This window comes from Pyxicephalus adspersus, chromosome 5 (genome assembly GCF_032062135.1).
Source record: "Pyxicephalus adspersus chromosome 5, UCB_Pads_2.0, whole genome shotgun sequence".
Taxonomy (NCBI): Eukaryota; Metazoa; Chordata; class Amphibia; order Anura; family Pyxicephalidae; genus Pyxicephalus; species Pyxicephalus adspersus.
Genome location: NC_092862.1, coordinates 36,596,317 through 36,620,426, shown reverse-complemented (window position 1 = coordinate 36,620,426; position 24,110 = coordinate 36,596,317). Strand labels below are relative to the sequence as shown.

Below are 24,110 nucleotides of genomic sequence, written 5' to 3'. Positions count from 1 at the left end.
TCTCTATGTTTTGTAAATTAAATTTGAAATAGTGAGGAAGAACAGCATTTAGAGATGTATGTTAAAACTTAAAAAAAAAAAGTTTTAATCCTTTATTTTGTCAGAACTTTTTTTTCTAAAACTGCCTGCAAAACATGAACAGTCAAATGTATACCCTCAATATATGTCAGATGCCAAAGAGCGATGCCTAGTGTTGCGATGGTGCGTGCGTGGAATTTGTGTCATCAATGACCACCCTGTGGATGACAAAGACACTGTCACCAAAATGGCATCAACATCTGTGACTTTGAGCTGTCATTGGTGGAGGGGAAAACACATAGCTAAGTTTGCCATGATATTATCACTATCCTCCACCAAGGATAGTTGTTTTTTCTACATGTTGTCTCTCACCCGAGGAAATGGCATGGGGAAAGAGTAACTACACCATAACCTCACTGTCTGAACACACAATTTTCAGTAGACTTTACTAATACAAATCTTGTATTTTTAAAACCATCTGCAGGCAAAACAAAGCCAACAGCCTATATTACCCACTTCTTCCTTTTTACATGGTTACATAGAAAGTCGGGTGGAAAAAAGACATAAATCCATCAGGTTCAACCACTAGGGAAATAAACTTATCCCAGATATAAAACCCTATGGACATAAAAAATAACCTTTGACGCTTTTCTTGTGATAAAACCCTCCCATTTACCAATTTGGAGCACCAGGGATAGAGCACAGGCTGTTTGAGAAAAGATAAAGCAATTTTACAAATCAGTCGAGTATCTTAGATTGTAATTTAATTTTAAATGTTTGTCAAATACTATATTAATATTCAAAAATTACACCATTTTCCCACTAACGGAATCAACAGTGATCAAATAAGCTCTAATTTTCATAGATTTCTTCTTATTTTTCTCTTAAAACTAATACTAATAATTATTTTGGTGCTTACAGATTTTTACGCTTACAAATTTGAAATGATATTCATCATCTGCTGTTGAAGCTGATGATTATTTTTAGTCCTTATGAAACAGTTGTGTATATTGCCTTAAAGGCAGTAATAGCAGTGTTAAAGTGTTGGAAATGTGTTAGAGAAAAACAGAAGCCCTCAGGTCAAGTAATAAGGCACATTTACGGCAGGTGTCAGTGCTTTGTCAAGGTCATTCTAAGAGATATGAATAGCAGAGCTTTACTTCCATTTTTTAGCCCGAAGATAAATTAATAACTCATATTTACAAAGCTATGCATATAGGGAGTCAAGATTATTAGGGAAGTTGTACATTTAAACATAGATGTATATCTATATATCTATCTATCTAAAAATAGATGTATTTGTGATATCTTTTATCATTAGTTTAGTGTAGAATTCAACCTCTGTAAGTGGATTTAACTCTGCTGGTCAAGGACAGCATTCAACAATTTCATTTTATAAAAATAAATAATTACAATATAGTGGGCCTATAACATTTTAGGATAGCATGTCTACCAGGGATTTAATAAATGCTACAAACCAAGGAGTTAAAAAATATATTAGCATATTTACCTAAGAAAAAGCAAAGCATTTCCTCACAATTTGACTACCTTGGTTCTAGATTAAGGTGCCTGTTAAGACTCAGGTATCCATAATGTTTATTTTACAGATTTATTGGACATTTAAGGCACCAAATTTTTTAATCTTTACACAATATCACGTTTAAAAACATATTATATTATTCGTTAAAAGGCATACATGAGATATCAGTTGATTATATCAATATAAATGTTAACAAAACATGTCCCATTTTTCATTTCTTGATGCACTTCGCAAGCATTGCTTCCTCAGGGGGCATCGTAGACCACAAAACAATATTGATCTTTCTCATTAAACTATATCTTCATCGGGACAAACTGTATATATGTGTAAAAAGGGCGACATGACAACACCTCCACTACTCAACTATCCAACGGTGAGTTAAGATCCATAGTGATACAGATAATTCACTCTTGATGGACACACAGGCTGTAGCAGGTTACAAGCTGAGGGTATGGATTGGATGACATAACTTTTATTAAGGGTAATCAGCAAATTATTTTGGCCCCCATTGTTAAGCTATAATCAGATTGGAAGATTTTGAGGTTATCGGGTAGATCTGGAAGAGTTTGAGTTCACTTGATTTTGACAAAAACTGAAATGGGTAAATATATATTAGTCAGTGGTTCTGTGATCTCCTTTTTACCACGGATACTTGAATAGGTAAATGTGAATGAGGTTAATAAATCTGAACAGCCATTTTTATTATACAGATTAAGGGTTTTACTGGCCCCCTTACAGTACACTTTATCCAGCACATCTAGAGCAATGATAATAAACTACTGCTTTGAACACTGGCAAGATTTGTGTTATACAAGTTAATTCTAGTTAATCAAGCCCAAAACAGTGTGTTTTAATCTTGCCTCAAACATTTGTCACCTTTGTATTCATTCTTTGTCAGCTTTGTTGTCTACGCAGCTGTATTTAATAATGATCAAAACCTCAAAACATTTCAAACTGATGCTTGGAGGTCCAATTAGATGTTCTATCCACTCTGCATTGTGATACTGGAGAAATTAGCAATTGTTTTAAAGTGTGCTTGGCATAATTATCGTAATTCATTTCAGCACTAACATGTAAAACAGACTTGTCTTGATTCTTTTGGGGTTTTTTTTCTTTATATTGAAAACATGAATTCCGACAGAATGAAATCTTTAACCAGTTTAAATATTGTTTAGCTAGTTGTCTATCTTTAGCCTGGCTATTTATAAAGCATTTCACCCAAAATGTACACAATTCTTGCATTGGATTTAGTTAGAAAATGTATGTAGTGAAACTTTTACTTATAATGCATACATCTTTTAAACTAATTTTAAAATAAACAAGCTATACATTTTTGTTGAACATTGCATGAATTTTCGGTGACAACATTTATAAATTGACCCTCATAAAATGTATTTAAGTTTAAGTTTACAGTGAAAATGGCCAAAAAGAATTAGAAAGTTCCCCCCTAAAACACTCTATAATCCCCATGTCTTGACAACACTTTTAAAATAAAGTCAAATGGGCAACACCCAATGAAGTGACAGTACCTAGAATCACTGTATATGATTTTAGACATGTCTCTTATGCCCAAGGAGCCATTAAACACAGGGGCCTCAGTTGTACAAATCTGACAGATTTGTTTGACCTGCAATTGGCCTAGTTCTGGCCTGCTGTTAAAGCTGTGTTTGCACTGCCCTAGTTTCTTTGGGGAGAGAAGCAGTTCTGATGTAAACAAAAGCCCACTGACGCTGTCTATAGAGAGATCAGCCAGATGGTGTCTGCCACGGACCTAATATTGTCATTCAGTCTAACCTGAACCATCTAGCTTGGGTAATGTACATCTCATGTCTTTGAAAAGCTGGGTTACATAGGTTTAGGGGTACTTGGTAACAAAGGATCAAAAAATGACAAAGCAAATTGTCTTCAAACCCAACTAAAGCCAACATTGAACAAACAATATTGTTTATTTGGGGTAAATGATAAGTATTACCTTTTGAATAGACCTTTTTAAATGTAAAAACTCATTTTGTAGATGGGCTTGCTTGTAGCCGTGCATCTAATCATACAGATATAGGACATCTCCTGATGTTTAGTTTTCTGTTAATAGATTAAGCATTTTACAATTGCTCACTGCCTATTTCTGCAAGTTCCCCTACTCATCAAGAAATATAAGGCCTTATTTATTAAAGTTCTCCAAGACTGGAGAAGATAGAGAAGTTGGAGAAGATGCATAAATACACATTTTGCCCAATAAACAGATTTTCTGTCTTTCCTTTTGCATATATATTATTGTCAACCTGGTTGCTTTTAGAATTTGGATTTTTAATTTTGGGTTTAGTTACACTTTAAAGCACAATGTTTATAATAAAACCAAAACCTTATTACTAATTTTATTCAAACCTGTGCACTTTCTTATCACGGCACACCTAAAAATATGTTTACAATTTATCAAAAGAAAATAATAAATTCTTTTTGTTTTATCACTGAAATTTACCTAGAGGCCAAGTATTGCTTCCCAGCAAATTTACCATTAAAGAGTTGAGTCAAATACTATTTTTTGAGTATTATTATTATTTATTTAATTCCCTTGCACATGTACTATGTGTATTAAATCCACTAAATACTTATTAGTATATTTAAAGCAGACTGTGTTGTGAGGTTTAGTATGATGGTATGGATAACATTTATCATTTATTCCCGCGTATATATTGTGCGTATATAGCTTTTGGGGAACAACAGGGACAGAAAAGCCTGCCACACCCTTTGTGATGAACACTTCCATAGGCTGCTGTATAGAATAGTTTGTTGCACTGTTAAAAAGAAAGTCCTACCATGTTCCCATGTCTCTGAGCATATGTAGCTACTTCAATGAAGAATGGCAGGGAATGTAAAACCAGCCAACTCCCATCTAAGGAACGCAACTTTAGGCTGCTGTATAAGCTGCATTACAGGCCAATCACACACATAACCAACCAGGCCAAATAAAAAATAAGAGATACTGACTTTGCTGGCTGGTCATGCAGTCATATATAATATTATCAATTTACTTATTTATAGACACAAAAATCTGTTAAAAATTGAAAATCCTAATAAACAGTAACTGGAACTAGACATGTTTAATACCCCCAAATCATCACATTACAACACTACCAATACACCGAAGATCCAATAAAAAGGAGAAATTTTTGTTTTTTTTGTACAGAACTGGTAATTTGTACATTTTACATTATTATTTATAATACATCTTGACAATTTCATACTTTCCTTCTGTAGTTTACTGTTTCCAGATTGCACACAGTTTATGAACAAATATACAATTCTACAAGGAAATGAATATCACATAACGGAAATGGTTTACTAGAGAGAGAAATATTTGTACAATTCACACTTAAGATGTGATTCCAGCTCTAGGTGTCAGATTTAAAATAACAAGCTGCTGGCACAGCAAATAAAGATTGTAATCAACAAGAAAGCAAAAGTCACGGCACAACATTTTTCAAAATGCTATCAATTTTATACCTCACAGTATGTACAGTAAGCTTTCAGATACACTTTCTCCAGAAATAAACACAGCACCATAGCCATACATACTTGAGAGGATAAACAGCTATGAATGAACAGGATTGTGCAAATATGTACAAGATATTAAGGTATATGGCTGGCATTTGAGGATGTTCATCAATCCTTGACAAGAACTAGAACTGATCATTGGACCAGCGGGCTATGCATACTCTTGCTATCTGAGACTTCATTTTTCCAGTAGCAGAAACAAAAGAGGTGTTGGGCTTGATAAGTGTGTCTAGTTTCTCACCATACAACTTCGGTTTTCCAGGTAAAATGTGATATATGCAAAATTTTTAATATATTACAAATAAACAAAACATTTTTTTCTTGATATGGAACAAACTTGCCTAATTGGAGGTATTCCTATATGTTCCTGAATGTGCAAGGCAAACTTTTTGCGTACAAGGGCATCTGTAAATGACTTACTGAAATCACTATAATACATGTACAGCTACAACATGTTATTAGTAGTTGCCTTCTCTACAGGGTTCCTATTAGATCAGAAGATTGTTCAGTTGAACCAGATCTTAAATAGGTGTTACCAGCTTCTGGGTCTATTTACTGATCATATGGGGGGCAGCACATCTGTGCCATACAATGACACATATGGCACTATGTCATATTTATCTACAACACTTGTTTAGTTTCTGAAACAATATTATTCAGTTGTAAGGTTAGTCCTTTACAAAAATAAGTGGCCATTATCACCCAACAAGAACTAAAGTACACATCAAAAGAAACTATTCCCAAGTATCTCGCCATAAGTCCAAAATGGTATATGGAGCTAAACATGCTTGGGTACACGAATCAATGACTTTCCTTTGGAATACTATGCAGGTCATGGCCCTGATTTACTAAAGCTCTCCAAAGCTGGAGAGAAAACACTTTCTTCAGTGAAGCTGGGTGATCCAGAAAACCTGGAATGGATTTCTTAAAATCATTTGCTAGCAAATGTCTTGAATCCTGCACCGGATACATTCCAGGTTTGCTGGATCACCCAGCTTCACTGAACAAAGTGTATTCTCTCCGGCCTTGGAGAGCTTTAATGAATCAGGGCCCATATGAGAGGTCAGGAAGACATTTCACCACATAGTTAAACATGGCTTATAGCTACACAGAAGTTGTTTGCATTTCTGGATCCCTATATCATCCCAAGTTTGTAATAGGTGGGTACTATGGTTACTCAACCATTCACACCTGAAAAACATCAATCATGCATGGACATCAAAAATGTATTTACAGCTAATATTTTTCTGGCTACTCCCTATGTCTCATCTGAAATTTAGCTTTTACCTATTTTATGCAACTGTATCAACTGATCACCCACTTATATTCTCAGTTTGGGACAGGCATCATTTCTAACACAATTTATATTTTTTTACTTTTCCAAGTAAATACTTTTCCGATGATGTGACCTATATTGTTGATTTTCTAGGAGCAAAACAGTTCAAAAGAAATGAAAAGTGAACTAACCTGCTGCATCGCTGGTGAATGCAAAGCTGTCTGACTTTGCATCTGTAGCTGGTTTCCAATTGACTGCTGCATTGACATTGACTGGTGTTGCTGCATGTGCAGATGCTGGTGGAGAGGTGGACTCATTTGAAGAGATGGAGGGGGAGAAACAGCCATGCTTGCTAGAGAAACAGTCACTGGCATTTGGTTGCTGGGTTTGGGAGCTATGTTCCTGTTGATTCCAGGATGCATGTTGGATAAATGTGGGTTCATTGTTGACTGTTGGTGATAAGGGGAACCGAGATACAGCGTGGAGTGTGCCTGTGCAGGTCCATGGAACACTGGAGGCTTTGAATTCATCATCTGAGGTGGCTGTGATGTCTTATTATCAACAGGGTCACTGTAACTCTATTGAAGAAAATTATAAATTGCTGAAATGTATTTAAAAACTTTAATCTTTTTACAAAGTTGAAAGCAAATCATTTTGCAACACTACTCTAGTACAATTTTGACAACGAACATACAACTTTGAATACTTTGAGTATATTTGTAGTAAACTATAAAGACTTAATCATTTTCACATCTTGCTGGCTGGGGAATAAGAACATTCTTTTTGTGGCCAAAGACTGAATTTTTATGGTTTACAGTACTGCTTAAAAAGCTTCCAGTGATATTTTATTTTTGCTGCATGTCATGTTGTATTTAAATTAAAGAGATGGTGATCATAAAAGAAACCATTACTTGGAGCCATTTGCTTTAGAATAGAAAATCAGGGCAATTATGAAAACAGATGATATCAGCATTTACTGTTCTTGGCCTTGTAATAGCCAAGTAATGTTTGGACTGGAAAAAATGTACATTTTGGTCACACCAGTAACATGGAATCTAGACAAAGAGTTGTTGGAGCAACTGAGTCTTTTAAATACCACCTACTTGGAAGGTGATATTTTGAAGAAGGTAACCAAAATTAAATAAAACTCAACGCACATTTGTTTGGGAAATAAAACGAAGAGCAACTAAAATTGAAGTTATTAAAGGGAGTAAAATGGAAACAGGAACAAAAAAAAAGGGGCAGTGGTTCCCAATTACATGTTTATCAACAAAAGAATGTAAAGTTATTTTGGACTGTTATATTTGCCTTGTAATTATAATTCAACCATTATGTCCACAAACACATTTAACAAACTGCCTGGGCAAAATGTAATATTTAATAATAAGTATGGTATCCTAACTCATAGTTTAGATGTTCTCTCTACATCTTCTTTCCTAATCGTCCTACTTGCTTTTCTCCTGCTTTTATTTTTGTGGCTTCTCTACTGATGGCTGCACCTCTTTGGCACAAGCACTTAAAACCTAACTGTAGACCTTTGGGATAGAGTGGTCATCTGCTAAATCATCCCCATTACTCTTTGGGGAGATTTTCCCTCATTTCTTGGCTCAAGTAGTCATACAGGATCCCCCCTACTGAAACACTGAAGCAGAAGACAAAAGGTCTTCTAGTCTTCTAGTCTCCTAGTCTCCACACTACTAAAAGCAAATCCTATTATTTCTGTCTGAATCTGTGTTGTAGAAGTAAAATTTTCCGCAATTTTTTTTGTTTTTTTTAGTGAATTCCAGGCCGAGATTATACATAGGATCTGGACTGGTCGAGTCAAGAATAAGAATTACTCCCTTTTTACATTGAACTCTGACCCTATCCTTCCATTGCCAAAGACCAGAACCTTATAATGTTTAGGCAGATGCTTTGACACCTAACAGTGAAATTATTCGTGATGGGGTTAGGGATAAGGATGGCCAGCATATGAGGCAGAACATTTTCTTAGTAAAGCACTGGTGACTTTTCATCACTCCTTCAATGTTACCTTTATTCCTAACTTTAAACTCTATTTTTCCAATTACTGGGATCAACTGTATTTATTCTCTGGAAGGTGTAAATCATTTTTTTTACATTTTTTACAAGAAATATAATGCTCACTGAACTTTCAAATTATAAAAACTATACCAGTTCAATTTGCCATAAAACATTTATATGGATTGATGTCTAGTATCCATTGAAGTCATGGTGTTTACTTAATGTAAACTGCTAGTTCTGGTTAGTGAAAAGATCATTAGTGTGATAAATTGCATGTTCAGTGGCCGGAATTTTGATTGATCATCTAACCCCCCAAGGGGCTGGCAGCACATTACAATTTCAATTAATGAATGCATTGTACTGGGTCAATTTATGGAGTGAATATATATTATTTCTTCAGAGTATTGTTTCATCAAACAAAATTCTTCATACATTTCCACAATGTAAACATCCACTGAGTAGAACAACATACATTCATTGGATCAGTTAAAAAAAATGAAATACCGTCTTTAATTTAAATAATACTTATCTCCACAATAATAATTTATTTGATTTTTCTAAATACATCTCTACTTTCAGTAGTTTATATATTTTTTTCAACTTATTCTCATTCCCCTAATTTAATATGGCTATTTTACTGGAAACAATACCAACCATTTATACTCCATTTGTAATTTTTCTAGTAAAGACTGGAACCTTAAGATGCATGCTTCAATTACTGGCAAGCACACGTTGTGCTCCTTGCCATGAACACAATACATCGGCCAAATCTGGGTATTAGTGTCCACAGACATGACCACAGCCATTAATATGTGCATGCAGAAATCCAAGCAGGAGTCAAAGAATATACAAGGAGTTCATATTATCTGCTGTGTGCTGAGGGATCTTTAGTAGTTCGGCACTTGCCTCACCAGACCTAAGCTATTATTACCCTATTATTAAGATAACTTATCAACAACACAAATTAACTTTGCAAACTAAATTTGTATAGAAAATACAAACAGCATATAAGGTTATAAAATAAATAATTTTTAAATGAGTGTACAATGAAAGTCGCTGAAGAAACATAATTAGTGGACTTTTATTTACTACTTTGCAACTCGCACATTGTAATTTGCTTACTTGTAAAATAAAATAAATCTGATCACAAGGAACTATGCAAAATGTGGTCATCAAAACTATACGACTAAATGACCTAATTAAAATTTGATTAATTTATACAACAGTTATGTCTTTTTAATCTTAAACTAACTATACAGTGAATTTTAGATCAGGCAGCTGCAAACTTTTTTTATTGGTTGAGGTTGATTGGGACATGGATTGGCCTGCAATAGTTCTTTTATTGTTTTCTGTGTCACAGCATAAAGTGCTCCATCATCCCTTGTCCAGCAATAACAGTTATGCCTCAAATGTGGCTCAGTTTTCAATCTCTATGGCCAAGTGTTTATCACGATATACTAGTTTAACTGGTGCTCGACAAAAATGGACCTAAAGTGGTCATGGGTGTGGTCTGTCATATATGTCAACACCATATAAATAAAAACACAAATAAATAAATTTCCTTCTTGGGAGAGAATTCCTTGTATAATCCTTATAAATATCAACTAGAAGACTAATGATGGAAATGTTGACGCTTGGTTTATGTCTGTGTCACAATTCCCCTAGTAGACTTCCCTTAAAAATATATATGGAGGTCCTACATACAGGAGTAGAGAAAATATCACCTCCAGCCTGGGGGTGTGAGAGATCATAGAAAACCCTAAACATAAATGTTTCAAACCTTTCAAACTCCCGTTAAAATGTAGGGTGAGGATCTAGGATCTCTTTAAGCTGTAGGTAAGTCTGCAATCTAATTCCCTTATTGCTAATGCTTTATTTGCACATCATAGTGCTGGTCCTATTGTCTAAATGGCAGAATCTTGACGCATAGATTCAGATAAAAGAGCATAAACAAGAATAAATGCCCTAATTATCATCCACCCAGGACTAAATTATTACTTTAATTATAGCCACATCTAAATTGCAACTTGTTTTTAACAATATTATTAGAGAAAGATGATTGCAGTAAATGAGTTCCTCATTTTTCTATTATGGAATGTTACATAATATGAATTTGGCAAGGCATTTAAGTGGTACTGGAAAAATGTATGGCATAAATATTTGACATTACCTTGGATACAAGGCTTGCTCGATATGCAGCCAACTGCTTCAGATACTCTTTTTTGGCAGCTTCAGTTTTCTTCTTATACACCTGCAAGTAACACACATTTAAAACATTTAATCATACAAAGCTTTTCGAGAAATCTTGAAAATCTATTGCCTCTTCACTGAGGCATCCTAATGAATAAACCACAAGGATTCTACTAAGTCTAATGCGTGCCTCTCACACTTCTAAAAAAGAAATAAACCCTGGCAATGTCACAAAATGGCATTTGATGTTTTTTTTTATATATATCAAATAGGTCACCTTTACAAAAACAGAATTAAAGATTACAAATCAATTCCACAAGTCTGATTGGTTCTTATGAGCAAAACTGATGCTTTAATTTTCTCTGCTATCCTTTAATATATTCCCAAGTCTTCATTTTCTTTGAACTGTGTTTTAATGTGAATCTATAGTGTTATTTGATATTTTTTCTTTATTATGTTTAGGACAAAAGAAATTATTTCATATTTCATATTTATTATTTCCAACAAAGAAGTGAAGTTTTAGGCTCCTTTTTAGTATGTTTGCCAGGGTAACTGTATATTAGTACAATGGAAGCACTCTGTATTAAAGTACATGTCCAGGAATAATACAAAAGAAAACATATGCAGTACATCTCTGTAATACATGTACTATTTCCCATATTTTATGCCTTTAAAGACTGTAAGTAGGGAACATACCATTAATGTGCCAGCAATCCACTCAGCTCATAATCTCTCCACAACATAAAAAACAATTGTTCCCTATTCCATGGAAAAAATTGAGATGGCTAATTACACTTCTTATGATACTGTGCAGAAGACACAGAACACCTCTGAATTTCTGATTTGATCAACAGATATCTTTTGCATTTTAAAAGCATGTAACAAATAATAAATTAAACAGACCAAAAAGAAACCACTTTAAATAACAACTAATTCCTATTTAATGTATACCGATGCGTAATATGTTGGCACTATATAAATCCTGTTTAATAGTAATAACATAATAAATAAGGTAATTGTTGGGATTTACTTAAAAATGCCAATCATTTGGCAAATATAACAATAACTAAATTTGTGATTTAAATGCAACTAGTAAAAATATTTATTTGTTACTTTATTTCAACCTCTTTTATTTCTTTGTACAGTAAAAATTGGACTTGGAGCATGGCAACACTAGAATCCAATCAAGTATTCCACATTAAATGTACTAGCTAGGAACATCGTGACAAGAAAACAAAGAAATGACCTCAATAATATGTTGCTTCTTCTTCACTGTCCATTCTGGCTTGGTGCAGGAAGGTGACCTATCTGTATGGTATTACCATAGCAGAAAACAGTTTATATGGTAAAGCTATGAAAATCTAAAGACTGCATGCTGGAATACAAGTCCTTTGGCAGGTATATCAGTTCTTATATCAACTCGGAGTTTGGTGTTTTGCCAGAAATTCAGCTTTAACTTTTATTTGTAAAATTACAACTTTATATACAAAAAATAAAACTTATTTTAAAAAAAAGTAAAAGAAAACTGACCTGAAATTATTGTTTCTTAAAAATTATAAAGTAAATTGCTGAACTACAGTTAAAAATCTGTATTATGTTTGTGTCTGTAAAGGTTCTTAGTTATCCAGGTCATTGTCAGTCACTGGACTTTTTCCTGCAATGTTAAAGACATTTCTTGGCTTTTCAAGCCACTTCATTAATGTAGGACTGATGAAGTGGTTTGGAAGGCTACAAAATGTCTTTAACATTACAAGAACAAGTCTGGATGAATGTGACTAACTACCACTAGCTAAAAATTCCTAATAAATCATTGACACCTGACAGTGGCATATAAAAAGGTTTAGACCCAATTGGATAGCTCTATCCTTATGTTCCTGTTCAGACTACAGACTAATAAATTGGGTGCCTTCCACCTTCCCCTCAGCTTAGCCTACTTATTACAAAATAGTCACTTCATCCTTTATATGAAACACTGGTCATATGTGGGCCAAGACTGTCACATGCCATTGATATATATATACATACATATAATAATGCCATGTGACAACATATGATTATGTGACAACCATGTGACAACATTACATATGATATATACTATATATATATATATATATATATATATTACACTTTATGTAAAAAGTATGAAAAAAGTATGGTTTCCTTTTTGGAGATCTGGTTTTGAGGTCCTCATAGATATCATACCTTGTACTATAAAAATATAAGAATTGTTTTCCCCCTAAAACAGACTAGCATTATTTTTATAAAATCAATGGCAACCATTGTCCTAACAGTTTAAAATCTAGCTGTGGTCAAGATAAGGGAATCATCAACGTTTAAGTCCTCGCTGACCTCCATCATTCTCCTAAAGCTCAGCTCTACAAAATTACTGCTCTGGAAGGAGGCGCATGCGCGTGGCCTGACTATCGGATGTTTCCGTGCTAGGCTCCGCTCGGCTCTGGGCTTTTAGCGAGAAACGTAGCTATTCCTACGGACGACCGCCATCTTTCTGGGTTCCTGGCGACTTGCTGTGGCACTGGACAGCGAATTATATGGGTCCGGCTTCCAAATCCAAGCGTCCCGCGGCGCAGCAGAATTCATCCCGCGGTGTGGCCTCAAAAACCAAGATGGCGCCGATGCCGTCTCCCCCGGCGTCTTCCACTTCTTCTCCAGGACACCATTCTGAGGATAGCACAGACGCCCTCCCGAGCGACCCTCCTGAACGATCCCTGCATGAAGATTCTCTTTTTATACAAAAACTCAGAAGCATGATTCGTGAGGAGCTAACACAGGCTATGGCATCTATTGCTTCGGAATTGAAGCGTGACATACGGGAGATAGGCCAGCGTATATCTGCCATGGAATCCAGAATGGATGACGCCACTACAGTATTGGATAGTCTGGATCAAGATATGATCTCAGCACAAAAGGAGATTTCCCTACTGAAAGACCAATTGGAAGATTATGAAAACCGGTCTAGGAGAAGCAACTTACGCATCAGAGGAATTCCCGAGTCAGTTCAAGATCTACAGGGCTATGTTACAGCCTTGCTCCAAGATTTGGCACCGGAGCTTACGCAGGAGCGTCTGGAACTTGATAGGATCCATCGTTCCTTGGGTCCCAGGAAAATTAGTGGCCCACCAAGGGATGTTATAGTGAAATTTCATTTTTTCCGCACTAAAGACGCTATCTTAATGAAGGCCAGGAATGTCCCCCGTCTACAGTTTCAAGGTGTGGAATACAACCTGTTTGCTGATTTGGCCTCCTCTACTTTAGCTAAACGGCGGGCTCTCCGCCCTTTTTTGCAAATTTTGTCTTCCAACGGGATTCGGTACCGTTGGGGCTATCCCTTTAAACTGTTGTTCATGCTACAAGGGGCTCAATACCATTTTTCTACACCAGAGGAGGCTCAAGCCCGCTTAGCTCAACTGGGTCTCTCTCTCCCGTCTGAACTCACCTTGCCTTCAGGCCGGCAGAATAGCGAAGCTCCAGGTTCAACTCAATCAGGTCATTCTCCTACTTCTCCCTGCGATCCAGGCTTGGGTCCTGGCGTTACAGATCAACGCTCTTCAGCCCTTTCACGCCTGGCAGCCCAAACCTTTTCACCTAAGTCTCCGGGTTAACTGTTCTGATGCGCTTCTTTGCAGATGATCGGAACCATCTGCCTATTATTGTTTGTTAACCTGCTTGAACCGGACTGTGTCTATTTTGGCAGATTCCTCTGTAGACATATCAGTTCCAGTTATAGCCCAAGTGCTGGTAGCATGCGCCTCTATTGGACTACTCAAGTCTCTCAGGTTTGGTTACGGAGGCTGAGTAGTTCCAACACCTATGTCTCTCCAAGGGCTCTTGGAGGGGTTTTGGGCATATTTAGCCCCTTTGTTACACCCTTTTTATGGGTTACTTTTGTATGTTTTTTTTGTAAAAAGTTTTTTTGTATTTTTATTATTTTTTGTTTGTTTTTTTGATAAGTACTGGATTTGTGGCAATACTCGAGTCATGTATAGTATGTTGTTTGTAAGCATAGCCTTGTCTTGTGGTCTGTTTCTGGTATGGCTCTGCGTATAATGTCTGTTAATGTCAAAGGTCTCAACTCACCCTCTAAACGTAAAGTAGTGTTTAATTACTGTCACTCATCATGCATTGATGTAGTATGTATGCCGGAGACACATTTCTCTATATCCTCTACCCCTAAGTTTATACATGCACAATATCCTCAGATCTATCATGCCTCTACAACTAAGAAGCACAGAGGTGTTCTTATAGCTTTTCATAGGCGCATGCCTTTTATCTGTACGCATCAAGTAGCGGATCCGGAGGGACGCTATCTCATTTTAAGAGGTTCAATGCAGAATACGGAAGTCACCTTCCTGGTTTACTATGCTCCAAACTCTCCGTCAGTTTCCTTTTTTAGTAAAATGATGGAGATAACCAGGCAAAATACTAAAGGGATTTTGATTTGCTGTGGCGACTCTAACACAGTGTCTATTAAGAAATTAGATAGAAGTGGCGTCTCTTTAAATGCTTCCCTTTCGGCTAGTGATGAAATAAAGGATTGCTTCCTGAGTCTGGGCCTGCTAGACATATGGCGTGAATTGCACCCTTTAGCCCGTGACTATACGTTTTATTCAGCTTCCCACAATTCTTACTCTAGAATTGACCACATTTGGGTCCCAGGCACTTTGTTGCCAGTTGTCTTGAAAGCTCATATACCAGCGATTTCTTGGTCTGATCATGACCCAATAATATTAACGTGCTCCTCATTAATTGTCAAACCTAGCATTGGTCATTGGACCCTTAATGAGCTTCTCTTATCTTGCCCTGCCACTATGGAAAAGTTGTCCGATTTAACCGAGGAATTTTTTCAATTAAACACAGGATCAGTGCCAACTACTACATTATTGTGGGAGGCTTATAAAACGGTTATGTGTGGTCACTTAATTCAAATTGCTGCGATTAAGAAACGTGAGAGATCACGGGCCCAGGCCCAGCTTGAAGCTGTCTATTCAAGATAAGTTCAGCTACATAAATTGAATCCCACATTGGGAACCTCTATTGCTTTGCGAAAAGCAAGAACAGAATTGAATCTTTGTCTTTCTAATCAGGCTGCAGGCCAATTACAGAGAACGAGGCATAAATTCTATCATTGTGGCAATAAACCAGGAACTCTGCTTGCTAAAAGATTGAGAACCTTTACATCTGGGCAGGCTCCGATCTCCCTTCGTACAGCATCTAAACATTTGACTAGTAACCCTTTAGATATTGTTCAGGAGTTCCAGTCTCGGTTATCAGATTTATACTCCGCTCCCCCAGAGATGGATGAGAGGCAGGCTCATAGTTTTTTTGCTAATATAGAGTTACCTAAAATAGAAGATTCAGATCTAGAAAAGCTACAGAGTGACATCACGATTCTAGAATCTAGTATGATTTATTATTGCCTACTGGGATCAAATCCTTCACCTACCTTCAGGAGCACTGGAAAATACCTTCCAGTGAATTTTTTAGATATATACAAATCAGACATTTCTTACAGAGTTTGTTGACAAAGACGCAGGCATCTCCACTGCAACTCACTAGTTTTGAATCTTGTTGCTATAAAAGTTCTGCCTCGGTGGGGGTGGTTTCTATGATATATGGTCAATTAATCAATAAGGATACTCACCCTCTTTCCTATATGGAACGATGGGAAACAGATTTGGGAGCTAAGCTAGACGAGGAAGAGTGGCAAAAGATTTGGCAACATATTGCCACTTGTTCTCCGAATGTTATTATGCAGGAGAATGCTTATAAGATGCTATTTAGATGGTATCTTACACCAGTTAAGGTTGCGAAATTTGCTATTGGAGGAAATCCCAATTGTTTTAGAGGATGTCATAGTTTGGGAACGTTTCGTCATATTTGGTGGGACTGTCCTGTAGTTAGAAAATTTTGGATTAGGGTATTTAACTACATAAGATCTGTATTACATATATCTCTTAAAAGAGACCCCTGGATTGCATTGCTTCATAGTACTTGCCCGGATATTTTGAAAAATCAGCATAAACTGCTATCTTTTATCTTACTGGCAGCACGACAAGTGATTGCAGCAGCATGACGGAAATCGAGTTTAAGTTTTCAAGCAGTATTATCTAGATTATCAGACACTATGGTACTGGAGAAAATGTCAGCTGCAGCTAACGATTCCATGCACAATTTTTATAAAGTCTGGTCCCCTTGGCTAGACCATCATACAGCCTTGGGCATAGATCGTAGGCTTTTTCATTTATAATTTTGAGTTTTTATTTTATGCTTACAGACTCGAGTGATTCCTTTTTGTATTGTTTTATTGTGTGTATAATCCAGTTTCGTATGGTTTTTTTTTGGATTATTAATGTTGGTGTTCTTTTTTGTATGTTATTTTTTATTTCTTGTTGTGAATATTGTTTCTGTCTTTACTGTCTTTTTTCTGTTTATATTAAAAATTTCAATAAATATTATTAAAACAAAATTACTGCTCTGGGTTTTTACATTAGAAATCGGAGGGCTGGAGAATTTTGGAGTTGTAGCAATAGTAATCACAGAGAGCTGAGCTGCTAAGAGATTGACTTGAGAGTTTTTGCAGTGATCTTTAAAGAAGAATTGTTTCAGATTGCCAGCAGCTAAAGAAGTCAGAGATGGCTGTGTTTACTGCATGTTAAAACATTTTTCATGAGTATAGAATGGCCTCAATTACATTTTAAGCAACTGGAAATGACAGAGGAACAGAGGTCCTAATTATTTATTATTACTAATCAAAAGAAAAATATACTGCATACTCTGTTCACTTAAGAAATGTTAAGTTAATGCTAATTTCTGTTTTTTCAGGTTTATGCATGTGAATGTAAGCTGAACCTTCAAAATTATAAATAAATTAAATGACAAGATTTGAAACAGACGAGCCATGGTTCGATATAATTTTTAACAAACTTTCTTTATTGTTATGAATGCCACTGTATATCTTGCAATATTATAGAATGTACTTATCAGTATCAATGGATGTTTTAATAATGGAATAGTGCATTAGTGAATGTAAGAAATGCAGTGCCATAAACCATAAACTGAAAAGTTTATTAGGTTGGCGTAACCAATCAGACAAACATCGAAATGCCAGGCACTCTAGTGGTACATTGGGGCGCACTATCTTTAATGCCCAAGACAATGGCCATTTATAGAGTGATTAAGCAAAGTGACAAGTGGATGTGTGAGCTCCAATAACGTGTAACTGATTTGATTGACATTAAAAGAACGGTATTACTGTGGCTCCAAGAAAAAGACATCAGTTTGTAGGCTCTGAGGATTTGTCAGCTCATAAGTGTAATTCTGCCTCTTCATATCCCTGCTGCTTCTAATTTAGCAGGACAGGCTTATAATTGAAGCAAATTAACTATTTACTCTTGCTACTTCTACCAGGGGAGGGAAGGACATACCAGCAGGACAGAATGCGTGCGAAATTAAATCCTTCTCACTTGTGTCAAAATTGCCCTTCTATAACACATTAGCAGTAATTTCATGAGGCGTCAAACATTGGAATAAATACTAAAGAATAAAATAATGAGGTGTTGCTGCAGTTCTATCTCATTTTATGGCATATGGATTATAAAGACTAAAGGGAGGCATATGTTACACTGCTCTAACATTGTGATTACATGTGTTACCTGATCATTAAACCCTTACTAGGTCCCCGACTCTGTATCTTTTTAATGCAAGATTATAGGTTTAAACATCATTAGATGATGCTATTCATATATGGGCTTTTTTAATACAACAGCATGGGGAGCAGTTATAATCTGCAAAATACCATAACCTATACCAACCAAAATGGATTTCACATTTTATCGATTTAGAGCTGTCATAACAGTTAATCAAGATTGCTTATTGTTTGCTATTAGTTACACTGTTTGCTAAATTGCCACATTAAATAGGTCAGGTAATGTTTGCAAAGAAACATTTGTATGCAAAGGCTATCCTTGCTGATTCACTGCTGTAGGAAAATCAATTACAGAGCAAGACTCTTGGAGAGTGCAATACATCAGACTTTGTTTAAGTTGAATTGAAAGAGTTTTTGCTTAGTTAAACTCTCACAGCTTTTCATGAAAATATAGTGTGTGAACCATTCATAAGCTTTTATTTAAATACATAAAGCAGTAAGACACAGCTAAATACTGCATTCAGATATAATGGATGACATATATGTTTAGATGATCAAATAGATTACTTTAATTGATGACGTATAATCAATATTACTTGAGTTCACTATATTTACGCACACAAGCCACACACAAAGACATCAGATTTCTTTTAAATGCTGTGTTTAACTCAAAATGCAGCATTACGGTTAAGCTCTTAGGACCAAAATATGTATATTTGTCTCTCTGGCTAAAGCTTTCATGTTGTTGATAGTCACGTAAACAAGGCCATTTTGTTTGCAATTTGCCAAATCTATTACAGCCATACTGTGCTTCCAATTAGAAATGCAAAGAGAACATTGTACACTTCCATCTGGTTTAAGTTCAACTTTGCTTTCATTTTTCACTTATCAACCATTTTACAAAAAGAAAAAAAAGGAAAATGACCTTAGTGGTCCCTGTGAAATGTTAGACTGCTGGTAAAGCTAGAGACATGTTAAATCTTCCAAGTGTATGCATCTAAGTAATGAATATAGTACGTCTTGTATGTAAGGAAATGTTCAACAACTGCCTGGTAGTAATTAAATGGCTGGCTATAGACTACGACCCTGTGCCCCAAAATACATCATGACTACTATACTGAACTTAATTAAAATGTGACATCTGTTAGACAGATACATGCAGATAGTAATAGTAATAACCCAATAATGTATTTTGCAGCATATGCATTCAAACCTTTAACTTCTAAATTATTTTGATGCTGATTCGTGAATAATCTCAATGTGATTATAACAGACCAATACCATCTCTAGACATACTTTGTTTTCAGATGATTATCTACATTATTAATATGGAACTGTATTTATAAAGCGCCAACATATAACATAGCGCTGTACATTAAATAGGGGGTACAAATGACAGATACAAACAATGAAAGAGGTGCAGGGGAGGACCCTGCCCAAAAGAAGAAAAGTAGCACACACAGGACACAAATGCATTCAAAGACAAACCTTTAAAACAAGCAAGATTGTGCTGCTGTGTAAAATAGTTTTTTTTAATCATTTTTTGTTTTATTATAACATTTTATTATATGCTAGTGTTTCCTAAAAGGAGGTTAACAGATAAATAGAATAATTAAATATATGAACTAAAAACCCAGTTTACAATAGTGAATTATAAAATTTTCATAACTCTTGTAAAAATTATTCATATAGAAATTGGTGACATTACTTAGAGTAACAGTTGTTAGGCTTTTTTATAAATAGGCCATAAAGTTTTATATGGGGGGCAGACACGTAAAAGCTGCTAACTTGTATGTTAAGGATGCTGACAATAAAAAGGAAGGCAATCTAAATTTATTGTTACATTTATAGTTTAAGGTTAATTCAAAGTTGTACATTTATAGTTAATTTAATGTATTTTATACTTTTACTTTATTTCTATTTAAAAAAAAATTAAAAGTCCTTTTATATGTTACCCACTCATGCAGCTACTGCCACTACAGATCGTTTTAATAACCTGGTGTGATCTTACTGATATAAAGGGCAGCTGTCAAAATGGAAATATGGCATGTACAACTGCTGAATTGTATTTAGAGATGTAAACCAGTCTCATAGTCTGTGAAGTAGTCAGTGATGCGAGCTGCAATAATTTTTTCTTAAAGGCTCCAATCATTTGGCTGACCAGTAAATCAACAGATTACCATTACTGTGCCCTATATGCCTGATTTATTATAGCTCCCAAGACTAGAGAGAATACACTTTCATCAGTAAAGCTGGGTGATCCAGCAACCTGGAATGAATCAAACGCAGTGTAGATAGAGATTTGGCTGAGATTCCAACTTGGGAGCCATTATGCTTTGGTTTTAGACCATGCTTCTAGCTCTGGGAGAAGACAAAGGAACTCCACACATACAGGCTTATTTTTTAAAGCCCATGGCTGAAGAGGATACATTTCCATCAGTAAAGCTGGGTGATCCAGCAAACCTGGAATGAATCTGGTCCTGGATTGGAAACATTTGCTAGCAAATAGCAAATGACCTTGAAGAAATCTATTCCAGGTTTGATGGATCACCCAGCTTCACTGATGGAAATGTATCCTCTCCAGCCATGGATAGCTTTAATAAATAAGGCTCTCGGTGTGCTAGAGTCCAGAGCTCCCGCCTTTGCAGTTCTGGCCCCAAAGTTCGAATCTCAGTCAGGTCTCTATCTAGACAGTTTATGTTCTACCCGTTTGCATGGGTTTCCTCCAACATCACTAAAACATGCAATTAGATTTATTGTCTTTCCCTCAAAAATTAGCCTTAGACTGTGTTACTTGAAAATGTTTTTGAGAATTAGAAATTGTGTGATGCATCTCTCCAAAGATAGACAATGACTATAGTAGGGACATTTGTCGGTGACATGATTATGAGCTTTGTAAAATGATGTGTAATAAAAAAAGCAAAATGGATATATGTGAGCTATAAATAATTGTAACGTGATTGTTACTAACCATTATACTTTTTATTTGCACTAATACAACACATTTTCAGGACAAGCTTTCATTTCTTGATTTCCCACCTTCTTGGTCCATGAAACACAAATGATTTGCAGAATGCTTGCACCAAAGTGGGTAGACCCATGAACGCTTGTCCTGAATATTTTTACCCTTAGTTCTAATAAAAAAAAGTATCATGGAAAGAATTTACCTTTGTTGTTGTATATAGATGTGAATATTCAAGAATAATAAAATCTAACACACTTCTTATATTGTAATATGTACGCTATAATTCTTATGGTGTAACAAATAAAGCAATTATTGTTGCAAAACACTGTCAGTGGTTTATATATTGTGATTGATGTGCTTTAAAAAAGTCAGTAAGGACCATGTGATTTCTGAATAAGTAGCTCAGAATAAGAAATAATATGTTAGATTCAATAAATGATACACCGGAAAAAAACTCCCCAATACAGTATCTATTATGTTTTTTCTCACAAAAGGGCAGTCTCATTATTTGAATAGTTAGATTTGCATTTGCTATTATTATAAGATTGCTGCTTCAATGATAAAAGAACACCGTATAAAAATAAAACGTCAACTACACAAAATATCCAGACATCATTCTATCATCACAAATGATAGCTACTTCATCTTTGTAATAGCATTAGATTTTCTTTCTACAATGCAGGCAATTTCCTTACAACAATTTATTGACCTCACCTATTTGTATCCTATAGAAAATGTGAATTTTATTTTTCAGCAAAATACATCACATATATCACATAAGAAAGCCATAACTAACCAAGGTAAATATGTATTTAGCAGGATATAAAATATAAAAGCATGTATGGGTCTAGTCACCCAAGATGTACACATTTTCTACCTGGAATTAACTGGGAAAATGTGTAAATTCTAGGTGTAAATTGTGTGAATCCAGAGTTAAAACATTATTCAATAAACCCCTTAACATTAATGCATTAGAAATGTTTATAGTTTTATAAGTTCCACATGGTGTACACTATCCCTACCATGGTGGTTACTTACTTTCCTTCCCAAATATAATGAAAACTACTGATATATAACTTTGGTTTGAGCAGAGAGTGATGGAGCCAGGTATTATTTTGATAATCCATTCTCAACCTTTTTTCCCGTAGAGAACACTTGAACATATGTTTGGGTCTTGGGGAAGCTGTGCCAAAACCTATTTAATGGGGGTCCATTGGAAAAGAGGAAAAAGGCCAAGGAGGACCATAGTGGACTTTAAAGAGTTAGCAGCATAAATGGTGACTTTGGGGATGAAGCAGTGACTGCATCCTATGGAGGGCATAAAAAGAAGGTAAGTTTGTACAACCTGTTTGCTGCTTATGGCTCACGTTATGAATCATCTAATTTCAGATTTAAATTTATGAATCTTTAATTAATGCAGACTTTGTTCAGAAATAAACTGACATAAACCTCAAAAGACTTTCTAGAAATTTTAGTTTATTTTTAGTATAGACTGAAAATCAATATTGTACAGAACACCATATGAAGATATTCATTGTACAGCCCCCATAACAATCAATAAGATTTTAGTTTACTGAAGTCAGATTAGTCCCAGGTAAATCATATCAGGGTGTTTGCTGTGGGTTAGTGAACTCTGAACGTTTCTCTTGCATCTTTCCCATTGTACAATATTTAAATATATCATATATTTAAAACATTTACAACCAAAATAATGTCTGCTATTTCAGCCCTACCTTTTATGAAACACTCAGCTGAAGGCACATTTACATTACTAATTGAGACCAGGTGGTAATAAACCATTTACAACAATAACTGCAAAATATGTATCCAAATGAGAATACTTGTTGTTGCCCATGAAATGGCCTTAAAACAGATTTCATTTTTCTGCTAGCTTTGTCACTTGCTGTCATAATATTTGATTTTGTGTAGAATTACATTTTCTCTGTGTGTTACCTGCACTCTCAGCGAGTTAATCATAGTTTGCATGCTGTAAATTACTCTGCCATCACATTAGGTTATGCCCTTTCTCTGTTAATTACACTCTCTTTAGCCCCTAATCAATATGTTCTCAGCACATATTTACTATACACCTGAAGTATTTAGTGACAAAAAGCTGATAAATCAAAAGACTTTTTCTAAAAGGCTAATCACTGTATTAATCCAGTATCATCATGAAACGTATTCTCATTTATATTTACTTTTCTAGGTTCACTCCAGGTCTGTGTGATATTCTTATATTCCTGTAATCATGTACAAGCAGCTGAATCTTAAGCTGGAATGGCTATACCTGTAAGTTGTTGTTAGTAATTAAAGTTCACAACTATATTCATCTAAAAACATCCTCTAAATTATTATAGGAGAAAATGTATTCAGGAGGATATAAAAAGTATTTAAACCTAAACTAAAAATTGTAATGTATAGCAGCTTACTATTCCTCAGATGCAGTGGCTAATTTATTGTTTATGTCTTTTTTTCATTTTTATTTTCACCTGTCAACTTTGTGGATAACATTATTTCGTCCCCTTCATGGCAATTAGCAGTACACAAAAGTAATTTAACATTGGTTTTTTCTGTCTTCCCAACTCACAGCAAAAGAGATAAGGACAATGCAAGGTCAACAGTTATTTTCTATACTTTATTATTTTTCCATACTTGCTTCTTGGTTTCTGCTTTGGTTTCCCTGTGGATACATGTTTTCTTAAACCCTCACATAGGGGCTCTCTTATAGCAAAAAGTAATTTGCTATTTGCTAGCAAATATTTTGTATTCCGAGCCAGATCTATTCCAGGTTTGCTGGATCACCCAACTTCTCTGCAGAAAGTGTATCCTCTCTAGCCTTGGAGAGCTTTATTAAGTAAGGCCCATTGACTCAGAATGAATTTAT

General features: G+C 35.3%; 1 protein-coding gene across 2 annotated transcripts in view; it reads right to left on the bottom strand.

Moving 5' to 3' along the window:
- Positions 1 to 24,110, bottom strand: part of TOX (thymocyte selection associated high mobility group box) — a 164,773-nt gene that overhangs the window by 4,643 nt on the left and 136,020 nt on the right. For both annotated transcript variants that reach the window (XM_072411152.1, XM_072411151.1), the window contains exons 6-7: positions 10,579 to 10,659; positions 6,578 to 6,964 (exon numbers count right to left, since the gene is read on the bottom strand). In XM_072411152.1, coding sequence (XP_072267253.1) covers positions 6,578 to 6,964; positions 10,579 to 10,659 — 468 coding nt within the window. The remainder of the gene's footprint in view (positions 1 to 6,577; positions 6,965 to 10,578; positions 10,660 to 24,110) is intronic.